The sequence below is a fragment of the Doryrhamphus excisus genome, linkage group LG15 (assembly GCF_037039965.1).
Source record: "Doryrhamphus excisus strain RoL-2023G ecotype Guam linkage group LG15, RoL_Dexc_Guam_v1.1, whole genome shotgun sequence".
In the NCBI taxonomy this organism is placed as follows: domain Eukaryota; kingdom Metazoa; phylum Chordata; class Actinopteri; order Syngnathiformes; family Syngnathidae; genus Doryrhamphus; species Doryrhamphus excisus.
This window is the reverse complement of record NC_136371.1, coordinates 3657746-3679882: the sequence shown is the minus strand read 5'-3', so window position 1 is coordinate 3679882 and position 22137 is coordinate 3657746. Positions and strand designations below refer to the sequence as shown.

The 22137-nt window shown below is 40.0% G+C and overlaps 1 protein-coding gene across 2 annotated transcripts in view; it reads right to left on the bottom strand.

The window, feature by feature from the left end:
* Positions 1-409: 409 nt before the first annotated feature.
* LOC131104215 (chemokine-like protein TAFA-1) overlaps positions 410-22137 on the bottom strand; it is a 33946-nt gene continuing 12218 nt past the window's right edge. For both annotated transcript variants that reach the window (XM_058051172.2, XM_058051171.2), the window contains exons 3-6: positions 6548-6688; positions 2575-2699; positions 2353-2433; positions 410-1299 (exon numbers count right to left, since the gene is read on the bottom strand). In XM_058051172.2, coding sequence (XP_057907155.2) covers positions 2401-2433; positions 2575-2699; positions 6548-6688 — 299 coding nt within the window. In that variant the 3' untranslated portion in view covers positions 410-1299; positions 2353-2400. The remainder of the gene's footprint in view (positions 1300-2352; positions 2434-2574; positions 2700-6547; positions 6689-22137) is intronic.

Below are 22137 nucleotides of genomic sequence, written 5' to 3'. Positions count from 1 at the left end.
TTTTTAGGAAACGCGAACCTAAGTATCCGGAAGTCCTCTGGAGCGCTTAGGAGTGTGACCAATCACAGTGGAGTGGGCGTACCTAGAGGCGGGCCTCGGGTGGAGTAGGGAGTCAGAAGCAGGAAGTCCATTGAAATATTGCAGAAAGAGGTGCAGTATTAAGATGATAAGCGGTATCATATGCCTGCATATAATATGTCTTTTTAGAAAATTAATATTTACAGATTTACCATGAATGTACACACGCTAGTACATGTACAAGGTCTGTGTAATATTGTGTTGTCAAACAAAGAATAATCACTAAAATAATGCAACTAATGCAATCAATAACAAAAGTCTTCAGCACTGTACGACTTGTGCTGTGCAGACTGTTCACACGAGGCATTCAGGCACATTCTGTAACTCTCTAACTTTTTATTCATGTATACCCCTTTCACATTGATGGAACTTTGGTGCTTGGCAAAGATGCGCTGATGTTCATTACAGGAACAATGACTTTAATGAAATTTCATCACATATCAACATATGGCTTCATATGTACAATATCATCATTTGAAATGATTTGACACAAATAAGGCATTTCAAGTATCGAAAAACAACTTAGTGGTATCACATATTTGGCAAGTCGATCATTTTTAGGGTCTCTGACACGTTACCAAGTTGAAGTGGTAAAGCTGTTTAAGAGGTGGTCAAAGGCATACAGGAAGCATAGAAACTAATGTTAAAATGTGCAGCATAAAGAAACACAGCTTTTACTAGTAAGATATCTCCCTCCCAAAACATCTAATCAATTATTCCGATCCAGTTCTTCAAACTTTTGGCTGCTTTGGGGTTTGTGACTGCATTCAGGACTCAACACCACCATAAATAAAACTCTGGTACACAATTACAGACAATTTATAATACAAATGTGTCCTCACACAATATAAAAAAAAACGAAAAAAAAAAAACCTGAGGGCTGTCGACTAATTGACTTGCTCCTCTCTGGCGCCAGGGGCTTCGTAGTAGAGACGGATGCTGACAGACGTCTGAGGAAGGATATGAGACGATTCTCGGATTTGACTCCACACCCAGCCATACGTTCCATCTCAAAGTTTGAAAAAGTGATGGAATTATATTTGTAACGGGGTTATGATGATGTTCCTGCAGGCAGCCTGGAGCATCAGTATAGTCAGCAGCCTTGGGCAGGATGTGCATTATGTATTCTACAACTTTTTACACTTGAATCTCAGCAATCTTCATGTTTTAAAGCAAACAGTACGTTTTGTTGAATGTTTGGTGCTTGGTCCTGTCACAGTGCTGAAAATAAGGAAGAAAAAAAACCCTTTTGGAATAATTTCAACATGACAAATAGGATTATTATAGTCTGTGTTAAGCAAAATCCTTGAATGTTGATTTATAATCTAATACTGCTAATAAATGACAATGCCACCCGAGATGGTTGAAGTAGTGAGGTTTTTCAATCCTTCATCATCAGGGATGGATTAGAGTTTGATGTCGCAGCCTAATTTTAACGTCACTGGCCACTTCATTAGGTACAGCTGTACTTTTACCCACTGAGGTTAAAACCAGCAAAGGCTCAGAAAACCAGCAGACTAACAACGACAGTATTTGAAATGTTGGAAAATAAAACTAGACACAGCAGGACTGAGTGGTTAGCGCACAGGCCTCATAGCTAGGAAACCCATGTTCAATTCCACCCTCGGCCATTTCTGTGTGGAGTTTGCATGTTCTCCTTGCGTGGGTTTTCTCCGGGTACTCCGGTTTCCTCCCACATTCCAAAAACATGCTAGGTTAATTAGCGACTCCAAATTGTAGGTATCCAAAAGGTATGAATGTGAGTGTGAATGGTTGTTTGTCTATATGTGCCCCGTGATTGGCTGGCCACCAGTCCAGGGTGTACCCCGCCTCTCGTCCGAAGACGGCTGGGATAGGCTCCAGCACCCCCGCGACCCTCGTGAGGAAAAAGCGGTAGAAAATGAATGAATGAATGAAGACATCATCTAAGGCAGGGGTCTCAAACATGCGGCCCGCGGACCAAATGTGGAAACCGGAGTACCCGGAGAAAACCCATGCACGGGGAGAACATGCAAACTCCACACAGAGATGGCCTAGGGTGGAATTGAACCCTGAACGACAATCATAATAATAAAAATATTAAATCAGTGCCAATCAAAAAATGAGACATTATTATCTTTGTAAAAGCCATAATTATTGAAGAAGCTCTTCTATTGGATCTCATTCGATTTGTTCAAGTGTACCTAATGATCCGACCAACGGCTGTATAGTCATGCTGTGATTCCGCAATAAATAACTGCAATTATTTTTATTGTGATAAACGAGGCGGCTAACCTGCAATTCGACCCTTTGCACCTTCAGCCGCACGCTTCCTGCAAATCTTCAGTATGTAGATGTCGTGTATGGCTGAGTGTTCTGAAGAAAAAGGAAGATATAGAGGGGTTAGTCAGGCAGTGATATCCACCAGTAGAATTCAATGCTAAACCATTTTCCTTGCTGCAGTACATTTCTCAGCTTTAACGTCTTGTTTCCTGCGGTCAAGCAAGGTTATCTTACCCTGGTGGTTTTGATCTTGTTGCCTGCATAGCACATCCAGCCTGAGTTGTCAGGGAGCGTCTTGCATTCTTCTCCCTCCAGGCAAGGCTCCATCTCACACCACCACTTCCCAATTACTATGGATGCTACAGGCAACAAAGACAAGAGCGACGGTAATGCAGGTTGCCTAACAAACTGCAAATCCAGCTGGCCAAGTCAGGCAACTTCTAATTAAAGTTTTTTTTTTCTTTCCCCCAAGAAGGCACCATTATAGTCATTTTTCTAGTATACGTATATCTACAACCTTTCAAAGAATATTACGCTTGTTATATAAATGCAGAATGTGGAAGTGCTGCTTTCTATTGAAGGAGGGGATTGGTAGGTGTGACTGTGATTTACTGCGACCCACATTTGTGTCAGCGAGAGGGTAAATTGCCTTTCATACCAGGAAAGTACTGTAGCAAGTTAAATCGGTCGTAATGTGCGATGGCAGGAGTCTGTCAGAAATTCCAATTGCCGCAGTTTGCTTGAAGATTGCAGCAATATTTGCAAAAAGGGATTAATGATCAAAGCTGTAGGTGAGAGGCCCTTCAAAAGACAGTACACGGTTTTAGTTGCCTACAAATTCCACATCCGCCAGTGCTATAGCCCCATGACAAAGAGCAGTGATGTGCAGTCAACTCTTTTGGTTTTGTCCCATTTAGTTATTGACATCGTTATTTAACACTGAAAAAGAGACAAAGACTGTACATTAGGGTGCATCAAAAAACACAATTATTGAATTTTGATATGGCTGGGTGCTAAAAGTGTTCCAATATATGTAAAAACAACACATACAAAATATTTTTCCAATACATTATTATTTAGGGGTGCCACCATGCATCTGTTTTTGTGGAATAAAGTGGTGAACAGTTTAATGGTCGCCATGGAGATCTGTGGGGATCTTTATGTTTTTGTTGGTATTTATACTCCTGGTATTTACATATTACTAGCAAATTTGCGGTTTTGTCTTTGTAATTTGAATGATTTGTAGTCATATTTATAGGTATTTAGTGCTCATTGCCTCTACTGTAGCTAACATTAGCTAGCTACAGTTTGCTAATGACAGTTAGCTAATAGCTGAGCAAGTCCAACATCAACAATAGTAATATAGAGTAGACAGTATTACTGATGCCTCATATTTATTGAGAGTGATACTGTAGTCCTACATAATCTGATATACACTTGTCAGTTTATTATTTTAGGCACTGTTTAGTGCTCATTGCCTCTACTGTAGCTAACATTAGGTAGCTACAGTTTGCTAATGACAGTTAGCTAATAGCTGAGCAAGCATAACATCAACAACAGTAATATTAATTAGACAGTATTACTGATGCCTCATATTTATTAAGAGTGGTACTGTAGTCCTACATAATCTGATATACACTTGTCAATTTATTATTTTAGGCACTGTTTAGTGCTCATTGCCTCTACTGTAGCTAACATTAGCTAGCTACAGTTTGCTAATGATAGTTAGCTAATAGCTGAGCAAGTCCAACATCAACAACAGTAATATAGAGTAGACAGTATTACTGATGCCTCATATTTATTGAGAGTGATACTGTAGTCCTACATAATCTGATATACACTTGTCAATTTATTATTTTAGGCACTGTTTAGTGCTCATTGCCTCTACTGTAGCTAACATTAGCTAGCTACAGTTTGCTAATGACAGTTCGCTAATAGCTGAGCAAGCATAACATCAACAACAGTAATATAGAGTAGACAGTATTGCTGATGCCTCATATTTATTGAGAGTAGTACTGTAGTCCTACATAATCCAATATACACTTGTCAATTTATTATTTTAGGCACTGTTTAGTGCTCATTGCCTCTACTGTAGCTAACATTAGTTAGCTACAGTTTGCTAATGACAGTTAGCTAATAGCTGAGCAAGCATCAACAATAGTAATATAGAGTAGACAGTATTACTGATGCCTCATATTTATTGAGAGTGATACTGTAGTCCTACATAATCTGATATACACTTGTCCATGTATTATTTTAGGCACTGTTTAGTGCTCACTGCCTCTACTGTAGCTAACATTAGCTAGCTACAGTTTGCTAATGACAGTTAGCTAATAGCTGAGCAAGCATAACATCAACAACAGTAATATAGAGTTGACAGTATTACTGATGCCTCATATTTATTAAGAGTGGTACTGTAGTCCTACATAATCTGATATACACTTGTCAATTTATTATTTTAGGCACTGTTTAGTGCTCATTGCCTCTCCTGTAGCTAACATTAGGTAGCTACAGTTTGCTAATGACAGTTAGCTAATAGCTGAGCAAGCATCAACAATAGTAATATAGAGTAGACAGTATTGCTGATGCCTCATATTTATTGAGAGTAGTACTGTAGTCCTACATAATCTGATATACACTTGTCAATTTATTATTTTAGGCACTGTTTAGTGCTCATTGCCTCTACTGTAGCTAACATTAGCTAGCTACAGTTTGCTAATGACAGTTAGCTAATAGCTGAGCGAGCATAACATCAACAACAGTAATATAGATTAGACAGTATTGCTGATGCCTCATATTTATTGAGAGTAGTACTGTAGTCATCCATAATCTGATATACACTTGTCAATTTATTATTTTAGGCACTGTTTAGTGCTCATTGGCTCTACTGTAGCTAACATTAGCTAGCTACAGTTTGCTAATGACAGTTAGCTAATAGCTGAGCAAGCATAACATCAACAATAGTAATATAGAGTAGACAGTATTTAAAATTTCCCATTCAAATTTGATGCACCCTACTGTACATCATAGGACATACTAGTACATATATCTTCATGCTGCTTGTACAATATTTCTCACTTATTGTGATTTTTCGACATCCCCCCCCCCAGTGAGCTACACAAAGCAGCTGAGTCTTACTATCTGCTGTCAGCAGCACAAATCATATGTGACATAATCCCAGGTAAATTTGATTTTATCTGGGACATGGCATCGCTTGAGTGACATCGGCTTTTGCTCAAAAAAATAAATCAGTGCTCCAAAGCTATGTTGTCTGGTAGGATTTTACTTTTTGTATTATGTGTTACTCGCTGCATTACAATTAAATCTAAGAAGGACTTGTGTTAGTTTGTTATGAAATGTGTTATTAGCGCATTACTCGACATAGTAAACATAATCAGAAAAAAATAGCCATTTAAGATGTAAATAAGACTCATGTTTGTGTGTATTGCAATAAATGTGTTGGATGTGTGGGAGAGGAAGTGACTGATGACTGCTGCAACAGAAGCCTGTGTTATTATATTATGATAATATGACAATAATCATTATTATGTTGTTATTACCGTATTTTCCAAATTATAAGTCACACTTTTTTTATAGGTTGGCTGTTCCTGCGACTTATCCTCAAGAGCGACTTATAAATGAAAAAAACTGTTTATATTACATAAACACTGGACACCTTTTCTGTTTATGTTTATTTTTTGTGTAGCTGAATAAGCATTGTGTTAGCATATCTTACACCTATTCAGCCTGTTTTCTATTTTTTTATTGTTAGAACCAAGAGCACGTAATGTCTGTTTTGGTCAAGTAGTTTCTAAAATAAATTACCTGCAAAAAATGCGACTTATATGTTTTTTTCTACCTAATTATGCATTCTTGGCCTTGTGCAACCGAAGCGACTTATAGTCCTGAAAATACGATATTTTTAAATTGTGCTTGTTAGATCACACTAAAATCTCGTTATTCCAGTCAACAAGTCTGACCACACCATTGCCCGTCGACACAGGGACGTAATACTACACTGGCAGCCATAAACCAATCAGAGAACAGTACGTAATACATACAGTACATACGCTTAACGTCCAGGACTGCAAAACACGTGTACCGTATGTATGTGTTAAGTACGGATATAGACCCCGTAATTGAGACTACACACAGAAAATACAGTAATATATACTGTAATATTAGTATACGTATATTCCATACTCACCATCAACACATGAAGGTCTGTTTCTAGTCGTTCCAGCCACCTTCCCTGGCAGGCAAGAACACTTGACTGTTTGTGAACGCTCCTCTATACGATTCTTATTACAGCATCTGTGAGCAGCAATTACTTCACAAGTGCCCCCCTCTGTTTGGAACAAAAAAAAAAACAACAACAGTATTTTAAATGAGCATCTCGGGGGTGAAATATAAATACATTTTACTTACTGACAGCTCCTTTGTTTGGTTTTTACTTTTTATTTTGTCCATTTAATCATTTTTGTCTCCATGCCGGAACCTTGTGTGCGGAATTAGTGTGCAATGTACTGTAAGGCATGTGCTGTGTTCATCTACAAATATCATATATATGCATAGACATGTATATACTGTACAGTGTATTTTATATAATAATAAAAATATCAGAGTAAAAAAATAAAATGATATGTCAGTGCCGTATTGATGTAGAGTGGTGATGAAGAGATAAAAAAAATACAATTCTATTCATGGAATAAGAGCTCTGCTTCAAGGGTCGTCATGAATATGAAGGCTGCCCCCACCATGCAATTATCACCAAGCTCCTAACCGCGCCCCTAAGGATGGGACGCATGGACCAAGTGGAGTCAACCCACCTCGACCACCGGGCCTCTTCCACCCACTGTGTTCAGACACTCCACTCGTGAAAGTAGCACGACAAAAGGACCATGTGACAATTACAGCCGCCAGCCTGACACAAGATGAAGGGGGCTGAGAGCGAAGAAGGGAGGGGGGGGGGGGGGGGGGTCGAAAAGGAGTAGCTGGTATATTGGCGGTATTGTAAAGTGATTTGAAGTGATGCTTGACAATGACTTTGAGATATGTGCCCCATTTTGCATATATTTCACTGCTATACTTAAACATTATACAGTATATCCGATTTTCTCTTTCCTAGAAGCCAAAAAGGTGCCCTAAAGTGAGCCGTTAATCCTAATCTAATGTATTCCCACTGGTAGGTTATTTACTTTTTAACATCCACTAATTCCTTCATTATTTCTTATACCGCTCATGGTGCTCAGGATCAGAGAAGCTGGAGACTATCCCAGCTAATCTGGGAGGTAGACTATGCCCTGTCAATCACCAAGCACACTTTTATCAAGCGCACAGATTCAATGTATTTATGGAAATGTTACCTTTTAGTCAGTGGTGTGGTCACATGACCTGAAGCTGCTCTTTGTTTACAAATCTCCACTAGAAACAATAAATCTTCAAATTAAGGTGGCGCAGCATGGCGCACCCCAAAATGGTGCGCTAAAGGTGCGCTGAAAGATCACAAGCTCTGACCCGGTCTGTTCTCTGTGCAGGTGAAGGTTGATTAATAGGAACTCAACCTGATGGCAGGTAAAAGTAGCCAACCACAAACAGACACGGCATGTGATACCAAGTGTTTATTCTCATTGGTCATCCCAATCTGATGGGAAAAGATGGACTACATGCAAGGTGGATGAGGAGGAGATCCAGAGAATATACCATCAAAGGTTCCCCTACTTAGCAACTTTCTTCCAATAAATTTTCTTCTCATAATTATGACTTTATTCCTATTATATTTTGACTTTATTCTCGTAACATTGTATCTTTTTCCACAACTTACATTTTAAATTATGATTAAATTATTATATTATGACAGTATGCGTTACTACTTTATTGTTATTATTGTTATTATTTTTCCTCATAGTCTTACGATTACACACCACAAACAACCACAAACAACCATGTGATACCAAGTATTTATTCTCATTGGTCATCCCAATCTGATGGGAAAAGATGGACTACATGCAAGGTGGATGAGGAGGAGATCCAGAATATACCAACAAAGGTTCCCCTACTTGGTGACGAAAAATGCAGGTGGATCAAAAGCACGATGTCTGGATTAGCTGGCTGCTAATTAGCATGGTCATTTCCCCCCTTTTGCTGTCCCTTCTCAAGGTTTCTTTTTTCCCCAAATGGGTTTTTTTTATTTGCTCGGATGGGGGTTCATATCATGTCGTCCATCGTCCATCTATTGCTGTCTATTATTGCCTGCTCGTAAAGCCCTTTGAGGCTCTTTTGTTATTAAGGGCTGTATAAATAAAGTTGATTTGACTTGACTGTGTTTAATGTAACTGTCAGGAACAGAGGTGGTCTACATGGTGATGCGCATTGTGGCATAAAAGGCGTTCATTTGATCGGTTAAGACCCACTCACACCTTCTCTTCTCCCTCTTTTTCACTTGCGGCAGTGAAAGAGATGGAGGTGTGGGTGTATTATTATTATTATTATTTTTTTTTTAATTGTAAAGTGTGCTGGCCACACCTAGCTACAGGATAGGTGTGTCGTGCCTGGTCTACGAAAATGGAGCTCATGGTGTTTATCCTAATCTGAGGATGATTGTGAGGGCTGAGTGAATCAAATGCTTGAAAGCCGAGTGAAGTGGGGTCGTGGTGACTAATCTCCGAAGGAGTTCACATGATGGCTCAATTATATCCTGACTTAAACACACACTAAAGGTGCAAATTAATGGCAGTTTTATGCTTTAGGACCATAGCTTATGCTGTGGTTCTTTCATACAAAGAGTTTGGGTACGGTAATAGATGACAATACTAAACTGAAATTACATTTTAGCTAGTAAAAGAATGCAAGGATTACTATTTAATGAGTTTTTGTGGCCACTTGATGAGAGGCAGAATTTGTGGGACCAAATTATTTGAAACCACAAGCTCCCCTCAAAATAATAATAATGCAATAGTGTACACCATCGGTAGTCCACGTAGGACTCTTTTTTTCCTTATTTTTGCTATTTTTTTGGTTCAAAGTTGCTTCTTTTTCACTATAAAATACTATATGCTGTACTACTACACTACTAAATTACGCTATATTTACTCATAAAATTTGAGCAATTTTTTATTTTTTTTCAATTTTTCTCAACTTCTCAATTTCCAATAAATTTTCTTCTCATAATTATGACTTTATTCCTATTATATTTTGACTTTATTCTCGTAACATTGTAACTTTTTCCACAACTTACATCTTAAATTATGAATACATTGTTTTATTATGACAGTATGCGTTACTACTTTATTGTTATTATTGTTATTTTTCCTCATAGTCTTACGATTACACACTTTTATTTGTCAGACTACAATTTTTTTCTCTTAATATTTTGACTTCATTCTTGTAAAATTACTGCAGATTTTTCCATTTTTGCTGTTTTTATTGACATGTTCCAAATTGCCCCACAGGCCACACTTTGGACACCATTGGCATATAGCAATCACTTTCACCTTGATGTGAAACTTCATTCAAAAATGAATCCACATTAGCCAAATACAATCGTGATCATTTTTAATGAGCGCTTAGTGAAGAATCAGAGACATTTTCCAGCGTAAACACAGTTTAGGTCATAATTATTTATCCTGGAATAACTAATTTGTGTTACATTACATTTCCTGCCTATATATTCAAGCCAGTGGGTTTAATTCTTGGAGCCGGTCTGGGAGAATGTTTCTGGCTGTCTGATACATTCAACAAAAGGGCATGTCTGTGCAACATTAATCGTGATGTACCAGTGGAAGCAGTGGGGCATCATTTGAAAACAACAGCCCACAGGGGTTTGTTTTTCTTAATGCATCTCCGTAATTGCAGAAGACAGCCCCAGATTTCTTCTTTGATCTATTAAAAAACACGCGCGGCTCAACAGAATTAACTTGCATTCCTTGTCGGTAGCAAACAGCAAAGATAACTCTATATTTGGAAAATCATCACCTCCGAAGAACACATTAAAATCAAAAAGAAATGCTAATCAGTATGGCATCTCCGGCAGGTGCACCCACTACCTTTAAATAAATCTATGGCACAGAAGGAAGCGTTCGTTAGGTTCAAATATGAATCCACCCTGTGAGGACTGCATCCTTGCATCCTTGCATCCTTGCATTCTAAATGTCTCACCGGGAGGAGGAGAAAAGCTTGGCAGGAGATGGACAGGTGTGTGTCGGAGCTATGCAAGGGTATAATTGTTTTCTGTTGCCATCCCCTCACATTATCAGCGGCTGCAAACAGCTTCCCAGTGTGCGTATTTATATGTGTGTGTGTGTGTTGTTGTTTATTGTGTTCCCCAGGAACATTGTGATTGACGGGGTCACGCAGGAATTTTCATACAACCCGTCAAGAGGTCTCAACTGGAGCTGCTGTTTTTGTTGCACCGCAGCTATCTTCATTACGGCGAGCTGAGAAACTGCCAGGTGTCGAGGTGACCGTATACAAGCTATGCCCTCTGCTCATTTTCAGTCTTCGTTTGCCGACTTAGTCATATTTTCCTGCCTGGTTTGCCAATTGTCATGCTCTTGTGTCTTGCTGGATCTAATGGAGTTGTGCACATTGAAAATGTATCAATTCTCTCTCCTCTCTTTCTCCTTGTAGAGGAGATTCTTAGATTTTCAACAGCAGAAAAGCTATTCTTTTATTGCTTACTGACTCTCCCTTTTATGCAAAATAACATTTGTTCGGTGACAGAAGTGAAAAAAGTTCATATATATTGTTAATAGCACACATTGTGTGTGTTTTCATTCATTCATTAATTTTCGGTTTACACCCTGAACTGGTGGCCAGCCAATCACAGTGCACATATAGACAAACAACCATTCACACTCACATTCATACCTATGGACAATTTGGAGTCGCTGATTAACCTAGCATGTTTTTGGAGGAAACCGGAGTACCCGGAGAAAACCCACACATGCACGGGGAGAACATGCAAACTCCACACAGAGATGGCCGAGGGTGGAATTGAACCCTGGTCTCCTTGTCTGAAATGTATCTGATAACACTATTTTGTCATTACAGTATCGACTAGTGGTGTGTCGGTCATGAACGAACGGGTCAAAAGAACTAGTTTGTTTTGTGAACAGAATGAACAAGGTCACCGCCCCTAAAATACCCGTTCAGTCTATTCAGTTGCAAATGCTTTTTTTTTGATTGGCTGGAGAGTCAGTTCTTTTGCAGGGCGGGACTATCTGCACACTTGTCTGTCTTATCCTATCGTTGCGGCTCGCTCTTTGGGTATGTGGGGTTAGCTGACTGAAAGTCCGAGACCGAGAAATTGACCGACACTCATTGGCCGTTCATTCATGACCATGACAGCTGAGTCGGAACGAACATGAACATGAGTGAACGGACTGACTCGACACGACTGACCGGGTCTATGCACAGGGGGAGATCACAGGCTAACGACCAATTGACCGAAATGAACGGATCTTTTTACTGAATGAACAGGAATGATCCAGTTCACTGAAATGCCCAACACTAGTATCGACAAGCAAACCGTTGCTTTCTGAAAACAATGACATCACCGCAGCATCGCCTGATGTGACCGGTTGTGTACTGCTGCTGAAAAGCCAACAAAATATTGGAATATTTTGACTTTTATTATGACTCAAAGTCGACATTCCCTTGATATTTTTTGGTAAGTCTAGACATTTTGATTTGGTGTCACATGGCTTTGTCTGACTCTATTTACAGTGCACATGTCTGTGGGCCTTACACCTAACTTTGTTTTCATACAGTAATATGTTCCCATGTGGACGTGACTGTCTACTGTGTGAATGCAATTTTTTTCAACACACTAAAAAAAAACAAACACAAAAAAACTGGAGCATACCTGTTTTGACAAGGCCCCAGAGGATCGGATACAGCTATTGCCATTCCGCCTTCACCGTTGAGTTTTTTTTGTCCCAAATTGGTCTGCACTGAGCTAAACCAAAGCATATGGCTTAACGCAGGGGTCAGGATCCTTTTTAACTAAGACGGCGATGACGTATTTTGGCGAGAGACCAACAATTTTAGAATCGACAAAGTCTCAGAATTTATTTGTTGTTACTGGCTGCGTGGTGGAGTAGTGTTAGATCTGGGTTTGCAACTTCGTTTGAAAAAAAATATCTGTTTTTCTACCACATTCCAAAAATATAAATATTAGGTTAATTGTCGAATCTAAATTATCCATAGTCATGAATGTGAAGCCATAGTTTTCTTACCCCTGGTTTAGAGCTTATATAACATCTGAATGAAGTGACCATGTTCCGGTGTCCGAGTCCCTGGAAAGTCAGAGCCAGTGACCACGGTTAATTATTTTCAGTTTGAAAGTCATTTAAAAGAGACAGCAGGTCTGGATCTCGGAACCACAGCAGTCTGTGTTCTAGAGCAGCATGCCTGTCACCTTTTAATGAGAAACACATCCAAGGTGACCTATAATAGGCTCTGCTTTTCCTCACGAGCCAGGAGACTACAGGGGCCCTGTTTACGGTGGGAAACAGAAAGAAAGTCAAATTAATGCAGATGGGGGATGAAATATGTGACTGCGTGGTGTCAAATTATTTTCTCCCTGCCTTTGGTGAAAACATAAATCCCTGTAGTGCTTTTGTTGTTCTGGAGTGGAAGAGAAGTGACACATCGCTCGATAAACTGTGAGACAAATTTGTTTGGAAGCCGGAGTAAAATTGGAGGACTTGCATGTTGGCGTAAACAATTAAAGAAAAAAAAGTTAGAGTATACCTGAGGAGCGTAGTTGAGGTGAATGCTTGTGAAAAGTTTCAGATAAGAACGGTGTTGTCGAATTAAGATAACGCTTGTGAGAGAGCTTGGAATAGAGGTACGGCTGACATTGTAAATTACTGGCAAAAATATGGCTTTCTCTCTCTCTCTGTGTCATCCCGTGGCCATATTGTATAGCTTGTATGGCATGTCAGCAACATGGTGCTATCACACAGGTCATGTCTATCAAAGGGACTGTACCCAAAACGCTGCCTAGAGGGGGTTGACGTTCAAATGTACCTCATGTGTATTATTATCCTGCATCTTCCTGTTGAAGACAGGGTTAACTATCCTACCTGGTTACGATGGTCTAAACTAAAATATACAATCACAGTACATGAGTACTCCCCTTAACCATGATGTCATTATGCTGTTGGTGTTATTACAGTCATTGGGACAGTCAATGGAGGCAATAAGATTATAGTTATTACAATAGGATGTTATTGTCGTTCTGTTCACTTTCATGGTAAATATTTTCATTCATTCATTCATTTTCTACTGCTTATCCTCACCAGGGTCGCGGGGGTGCTGGAGCCTATCCCAGCTGTCTTTGGGCAAGAGGCGGCGTACACCCTGGACTGGTCGCCAATCGCCAATCACAGGGCACATAAAGACAAACAACCATTCACACTCACATTCATACCTATGGACAATTTGGAGTCGCTAATTAACTTAGCATGTTTTTGGAGGAAACCGGAGTACCGGGTGAAAACCCACACAGAGATGGCCGAGGGTGGAATTGAACCCTGGTCTCCTAGCTGTGAGGTCTAACCACTCGACCGCCGTGCCGATTTTTAGCAATATCACCATGGTTGTAGATAGTTTGTCCTCTCTATTATGGTCTTTTGTAACCATCAAGTACATTTGCTGATGTAGTTCTGTTTGTTTTTGTTGTTTTGTTATTGTCATCGCAATTGTTGTTGTTGTTGTCTCTCTTTTTATTGTCCCCCTCTTGTCTCTGCACTGTTTTCTTTTTTCTTCCTGTCTATCCCCTCCTGCTCTGTTCCGGCCGTTCAAAATTTTCCATCTATTTTCTATACCGCTTATCCTCACGAGGGTAACGGGTATGCTGGAGCCTAAATATAATATTACTCCAAATTGTCCATAGGTATGAATGTGAGTGTGAATGGTTGTTTGTCTATATGTGCCCTGTGATTGGCTGGCGACCAGTCCAGGGTGTACCCCGCCTCTCGCCCAAAGACAGCTGGGATAGGCTCCAGCAATGAATGAATGAATGAATGAATGAATAAATATAATATCTGTAATAATAAAGTATTAACTACAGGAGACACCATATTTGCAGAAATTGCTTCTTAAATTCAGCAATTTCACTTAAAGGGTTAATTTAAATATAAAAAATGTAAACATTTTTTGCACAATCTGTTCTTTTACGCCACAATCAGTAAGATATGCTCGCCGGTGGTGGTGTTCTTAAATATTTAGCTTTCAAAAAATGTAACTTGCAAAGAGGTGCATACAATCCCATTAAACACATAAACAAAGACACACTCTCACCATTATTATCTTCAGGTAGCCACCTCATAAAAAAAAAAAAAAACATTTAAATGCATGAATGTGTCCTCTATCACCGCAATGTCGTTCATTTTTAAATGTCAAGCTGCACCCGTCCTTCTATCAAAAGCCCTTTCCCCATCTGGCACATGTCCAGAGCTGCTATTTCATATTTTTAGATCGCCATCTCTGATGAAACCATTACATTTAAAAAGAAGAAAAGTAAGCTGCGATAGACTGTGGAGCCTTTAGAGACCAGCTGCTCAATGACCTGATGTGACCGCCGCTCCTCTTAGTGTGTGCAAGGTGCCAGGGTGTGTGCGTCATGTAAACTGTGTAATAATGCATAATACAAGGACTAAATGACCCTCGGTGCTGGATGACATGTGCATTGGAGGGAAGTTGGGAACGGTTGGGAAAGACAGAGGGAGAGATGCTGCTTCTTTTTGTAGAACTGTCATATGATTTATAGTTGTTGCATGATTGACATTTTCAGACTATATTCTGCACATATTAGTCTCAAAAGATGAGGTAAAACAGGCACTAAAACTACTAAATAAACTGCTAAAAATTGTGGACTAGTAGCACTTAAAGCACTAGAACGACTGACCTTTCACCCCATTGAGTATTGTTGGCTATCAAATTGAAAATTGACTACAATTATGAATGCTGCATCATCCCAATCTTTCTCTTATGATCCAGTAATTTTGTCAGTCCATCCTTTAGACTTGTTTTTGCATTCATGACCGACAGTTGAGTCGTTGAATGCATACCTCAAAGTCTCAGATTATGGGATGTACATTGAATGATAAATGGGTTTCACTTTATAATAAAGTATACACCAAAATTAAACTATATATTTAGAATAGTTACAGAGGAAATAACAAAGAACTAATAAGTACAGGGGGCTGCACGGTGGATGAGTGGTTAGCACGCAGACCTCACAACGGAGTTTGCATGTTCTCCCCGTGCATGTGTGGGTTTTTCGACCACATTCCAAAAACATGCTAGGTTTATTGTCCATAGGTATGAATGTGAGTGTGAATGGTTGTTTGACTATATGTGCCCTGTGATTTGCTGGCGACCAGTCCAGGGTGTATACCCCGCCTCTCGGTCGAAGACAGCTGGGATAGGCTCCAGCACCCTTGTGACCCTCATGAGGAAAAGCAGTAGAAAATGAATGAATGAATGAATTCCAAAAACATGCTAGGTTAATTGTCCATAGGTATGAATGTGAGTGTGAATGGTTGTTTGTCTATATGTGCCCTGTGATTGGCTGGCGACCAGTCCAAGGTGTACCCCGCCTCTCGCCCGATGACAGCTGGGGTAGGCTTCAGCACGCCAGCAACCATTGTGAGGATAAGCACTAGAAAATGAATGACTAATAAGTATCGATTATTGTTAGGTAGGTTTGCTCTTCATTAATTAAAGTAACCCATAAATGAAATCCATGAAATAAATAATGGTTTCAATACAGCCTGATACCTCAATATGAATTAATTTCCTTATTTCTAATACTCCCCACACCCTGGAAGCAATTAGTAAGCTTCTTTTAATTTTAATGAAGTCTAAGTAAGAATAATGAATTTAAAATTCCTACATCAAGCATATAAAAAGAGGCTTGTGTAATCGCAATGGTGTTGCCACATGAAACATCAAGGACACAGACCTCTGGCAAAGTCCATGTAATATACTTTACCCTGAAAAAAAGATTAAAAAAAAAAAAACCTAAAGACAACACTTGCAAGTATTTTCCACATAACGTCACATAAAGACACCTCGCCTGTTTGATTGACATCTGTGTTTGAGTATTAGAAGCGAAACCAACAGTTGTGTTTGTGATTTCAGTGACAGCTTCCAACACTCGCATGAAAGTGCGATGCGAGGCTGATGATGGTACAAGTTGTAGTTGTTGCCGTGATAGACAGGAATGCCAGTGAAGGGGTCGTGGAGGTACCATTAGAGATCCATCAAATTGAAGAACATCTGTGAGGTTGCAGCTGCAATCGGAGGCGACCGTGTTGCTAATGACAGCCTAATTGTCAATTATCCTTTGAGAATCATCTGAGGCACCCCTCTTTCTTATCAAGGATTAGAGCGGCTCCTGTCACCTAAATTAATCAGATATAGGAAACTTTTATTAAAATACTATATCAATTTGTCCATTGTGTGTTTTCTCATATGCTACTCTTACCAAGACTACACTAATACTCATTCATTCATTTTCTATTATTTATCCTCACGAGGGTCATGGGGGGTGCTGGAGCCTATCCCAGGTATCTTCAGGCGAGAGGGCGAGGTAGACCCTGGACTGGTCGCCAACCAATCACAGGGCACATATAGACAAACAACCATTCACACTCACATTCATTCATTCATTCATTTTTTACCACTTTTTCCTCACAACAGTCATGGGAGGTGCTGGAGCCTATCCCAGGTGTCTTCAGGCGAGAGGGCGGGGTAGACCCTGGACTGGTCGCCAACCAATCACAGAGCACATATAGACAAACAACCATTCACACTCACATTCATTCATTCATTCATTTTCTACCACTTTTTCCTCACAACAGTCATGGGAGGTGCTGGAGCCTATCCCAGGTGTCTTCAGGCGAGAGGGCGGGGTACACTCTGGGCTGGTCGCCAACCAATCACAGGGCACATATAGACAAACAACCATTCACACTCACATTCATTCATTCATTCATTCTTTTTCTGCCACTTTTTTCCTCACAACAGTCATGGGAGGTGCTGGAGCCTATCCCAGGTGTCTTCAGGCGAGAGGGCGGGGTAGACCCTGGACTGGTCGCCAACCAATCACAAAGCACATATAGACAAACAACCATTCACACTCACATTCATTCATTCATTCATTTTCTACCACTTTTTCCTCACAACAGTCATGGGAGGTGCTGGAGCCTATCCCAGGTGTCTTCAGGCGAGAGGGCGGGGTAGACCCTGGACTGGTCGCCAACCAATCACAGAGCACATATAGACAAACAACCATTCACACTCACATTCATTCATTCATTCATTCATTCTTTTTCTGCCACTTTTTTCCTCACAACAGTCATGGGAGGTGCTGGAGCCTATCCCAGGTGTCTTCAGGCGAGAGGGCGGGGTAGACCCTGGACTGGTCGCCAACCAATCACAGAGCACATATAGACAAACAACCATTCACACTCACATTCATTCGACACTAATACGAATGTTTAAAATAGTTGTAATATTTCTTTCATTCAGATGCAAATGTAGCTTTTGTCAATAAAAACAAAGTTTTTCAAAACTCCAAGGTGAAGACTCTCGCATTCCTCGACTGTGAGTTTCCTGTCGGGTTTTGATGTAAGTTGAATCCACAACTGAGACTGAATGAAATGCTAAGTCACTCACACTGTACAAAGAACGCATAGATGTCATATATAAAGTAGTAGTGGGCCTTTTGCCTCTCTGTGAGTTTATGAAGATGTACACTTTCACATCCACGGTGATGGATTTTCTTTTTCGATGCTCACTTTACATGCCTTTCGCTTGGTAGACAAAATGAAGTGTAATAAGTAAATTAATAAGTGATTCGCTATATGTAGCTGTGAATGAGACACACTGTAGAGTATCCATAAGTGGCACGCTGCAAGTTGCTGCATGTATCTTTGCAGCGGCCAGAGAGGACCTGTTCGCGGGCGTGCTGAAGCCTATCCCAGCTGTCTTCGGACGAGAGGCGGGGTACACCCTGTACTGGTCGCCAGCCACTCACAGGGCGCATATAGACAAACAACCATTCACACTCACATTCATACCTATGGACAATTTGGAGTCGCTAATTAACCTAGCATGTTTTTGGAATGTGGGAGGAAACCGGAGTACCCGGAGAAATTGCACGGGGAGAACATGCAAACTCCACACAGAGATGGCTGAGGGTGGAATTGAACTCGCGTCTCCGAGCTGTGAGGCCTGCGTGTTAACCACTAGACTGCCGTGCAGCCTGCAATCTTTCATTCATTCATTTTCTACCGCTTATCCTCACAAGGTTCGCGGGCGTGCTGGAGCCTATCCCAGCTGTCTTCGGGCGAGAGGCGGGGTACACCCTGGACTGGTCACCAGCCAATCACAGGGCACATATTGGAGTCGCTAATTAACCTAGCATGTTTTTGGAATGTGAGAGGAAACCGGAGTACCCGGAGAAAACTCACGCATGCACGGGGGAGAACATGCAAACGCGGAGCAGCCCACACAGTGGTAATTTGGTCCAGCGCACCACTGTGCGCAGCCAATTTGGTAAACTGGACTGCTCCGAGATGGGCGTGGTGGCGCACCATGGGAGGTGTCCACATTTTAAGTTTGGCGCAGTGACAATTTTGTGACAAAACAGCGCTCCAAAGGAGCGGAAAAAGCTCGCCAGCTCCAACCTGGTCTATTCGGGGCGCAGGTGAAGCGCAGCATGCATAATGGTAAATTGGCTGACAGGTGCACAGTGCAGAGGCAGATTTTTTGAGAGTGGAATAAACAACGACAACAACTACAATTTCATGTAAGCGTCTGTATTGAGCCTTTGTATTAAGTGTACCATCACGTCTGAGACGCACAAACTCAACATATGATTCCAAAGGGGGACAACTCTGCATGGGGTGGGGGTGAACAACGCCCCTCCCCCAAATAAATGGCTTAACAATATCTTTTGCTTTTTGACAATATCTGCGTTCTTATGGACATAATCTCATCCTGTCATCCAGTCATTCATTTATATATATTTTTTTTTTAAGTGTGTATGTAAGTCAAACTCAAAAATAAATAACAAGCCAATAAACTTAGTGTGAAATCCTGTACGATAACCTTGACAGGACAAAGAGTTGACACACCCTTGTTAAAAAAAAAAAAAAAAACACCCACCTAAAAGCGAAACCCATTCTTGGATATTCCCAAATAAATTGCGTCCTTGCACCTTGCAGGAGGCTTATTTTGCTTGATGGTTTGCCTCGAAAACCATCAGTGCATAAGACAAGAAGGTCGGCCCTGCAAGAAGGAATATTTAGAAACAGCAGGAACACAAAGTTATTATTAATTTAAGAGTAGCTTTTGTTCCTTTGGCAGGAATGTTGAATTAAAGACGAACAGTGTTTACACAAACACCCACGTAGGCTGCTAGGTAGAGCCACTCATTTCAGTAATTGAGGTTGTCCAAAGAAAAAGTATATACTAATATAGAGTATGAGAGTATGATAAAAAAGAAAGGTATGTGCTTTCCCTTCAAACATTCATTTAGTCCTTAATGTAAGTCAGTGGCTTCCATTGAGTGACCACAAATGCAGCTACCAGAGGCTAATGCACGGGGATTGTGTTTCTGCTTGCAAATGTGCATAGGAACTTCCTGTCCTTGTCTAATACAGAAGCACAATTCACACTAATTAAAGTTTAATACTAATTACTTCTTACAGTCGCCATTACAGATGAATTACTATCAAAAATTTATGCACTACTGTTAACGCTGTTTAAAAGCCACTGATTCATTCTTGGCTCCTAATGTTCCGCAGGCTCCCTCAAAGAATGGTGTGATATAAGAAAAAAAACATTTATTTAGTTTGCACACAGCCGATATAATGATTTCTCTAATATGGAGCTGCTGTGTTATGCCCATGAAAAAAGAGCCCTGCTGTAAAAAGGCAGGCAGTTTGCTAGCACTAAAAAATAAATAAATAAAAACATCAACCCTTGCTAATGATGAGGACGTTTTATATCCCATATTTGTGGGAAGCGCATACAAAATAGATGTCACTTGGTTTAGTCAGAAACTGATAATAATAATCTTTTTTTTTCATGTCCTGTGCAGAACTTGAAACTGAAAGCATGAAAATGCAACAAAATGGAGAGCAGTGGACTATACAAGCCGAGTACAATAAATGTGTACATGTTGGCAGGTCGGCACTGACATTGAAAGTACTCCCTGCCTGCCACGGTCCCCCTGATATTTCAATGCAAATCATGGAAACTGGTACCACTTCTTAAGCTCTGGCAGTGTGCCCTTTGAGCAAGGCACAGAAACGCCTTATTAAAGTGTGCATGTTTGTAAAATCCATGAAACGGGAGATTTTTGCCAGAGGAGATTCAAATAGTATCAAATCTACACTAAAAATTTAGGAAAATATTACAAATATAAGACTAGGCCACAACTTTAATTTTTTTTATATGTCAGTTATAAAAATGGACGTCATAAATGATTAAATTATAAAATTAAATAATTAATTATTAAAATAATATCTATTTTGCTATCAAATTTAAATAAATAATAATAAACTAAAAATTAAAAATAAAATAAAATAAAAATAATAAACTTACAAAAATTTGGTGCAAAGTTGCTACCAAAAAAATCTGGGCCCCATGAAAAATCAAATAAAATAAAAATCACAAAATTGGCTCCTTCGGGCAGTTCTTGCCACCACATCTCTATTTTTGGAGGAATTTCTTGAAATTGTCCTCACTATTCCACCTTGTGTGCAGCGATAGCTGACACTTGAACTCAACGCACGAACACAAATGTCAGAACGTCATCAAATATCACCTTTTATGATTTCAAACACAACATCAGCATTTGGGAACAAGGATGAGGTGTGAGAGGAAATGGAAAATACTCATCTGTGGCAGCAGAAAGTTATTTATAAGTTACACTTCTGATCCTGTTTTTAGTTAATTATAATGCAACCCGAGTACATATCCTACCTATTTATTCACTGCTTTCCATTGAAATTGCTTTGAATGCGCTATAAAACATGCAAAAGTGCCTATTTTTGCACAAGATGCAGCAAAGGTTGAGTTTGTCATAACAGACGATGCCAGTTGCAGATAACAGTTTGGCCTATATGTCTGCCTTTTTTTTATCATGTTCTAAATATACGGTACAATTAATAAACATAGACAGAAGAGAGACGATGCTTGTTTATTTAGCTCACTGCGGCAACGATGATGCTGATGTTTGAAGTGTGCTACAGTGCAAGAAATCATTTGATCTTGTACGGTTTTGATGGCAGAAAGTCTGAACATGAAAATGTGCCTGAAGCAATTGATGATGAGGCGTATTACACAAAAAGGAATTGAGGACATGGCTGCCTCAGAGGTCACAGCGATGACACATAACACGCCGCCTCATGCTATCTGCTAAACGCTGCTGCAGTGACTGAGATTTGTGATTAACGTGCCTGCTAAATGTTCACAAGGCTATTAACCTTTTTTTCCCCTTGCTTCTTTATTAAAAAAACATTTTTAAACCAAATGTTTTGTGGACAATAGTACCTGCAAGTATTGATATCAATTGACAACTGGGCTAATGGCAGCTGGGATAGGCTCCAGCATAACCCCCTGCGACCCTAATGAGGATAAGCAGTATAAAATGAATGTTCTTTGTACCTGCAAGTATTGATATCCATTGACAACTGGGCTAAAGGCAGCTGGGATAGGCTCCAGCATAACACCCGCAACCCTAGTGAGGATAAGCAGTAGAAAATGAAT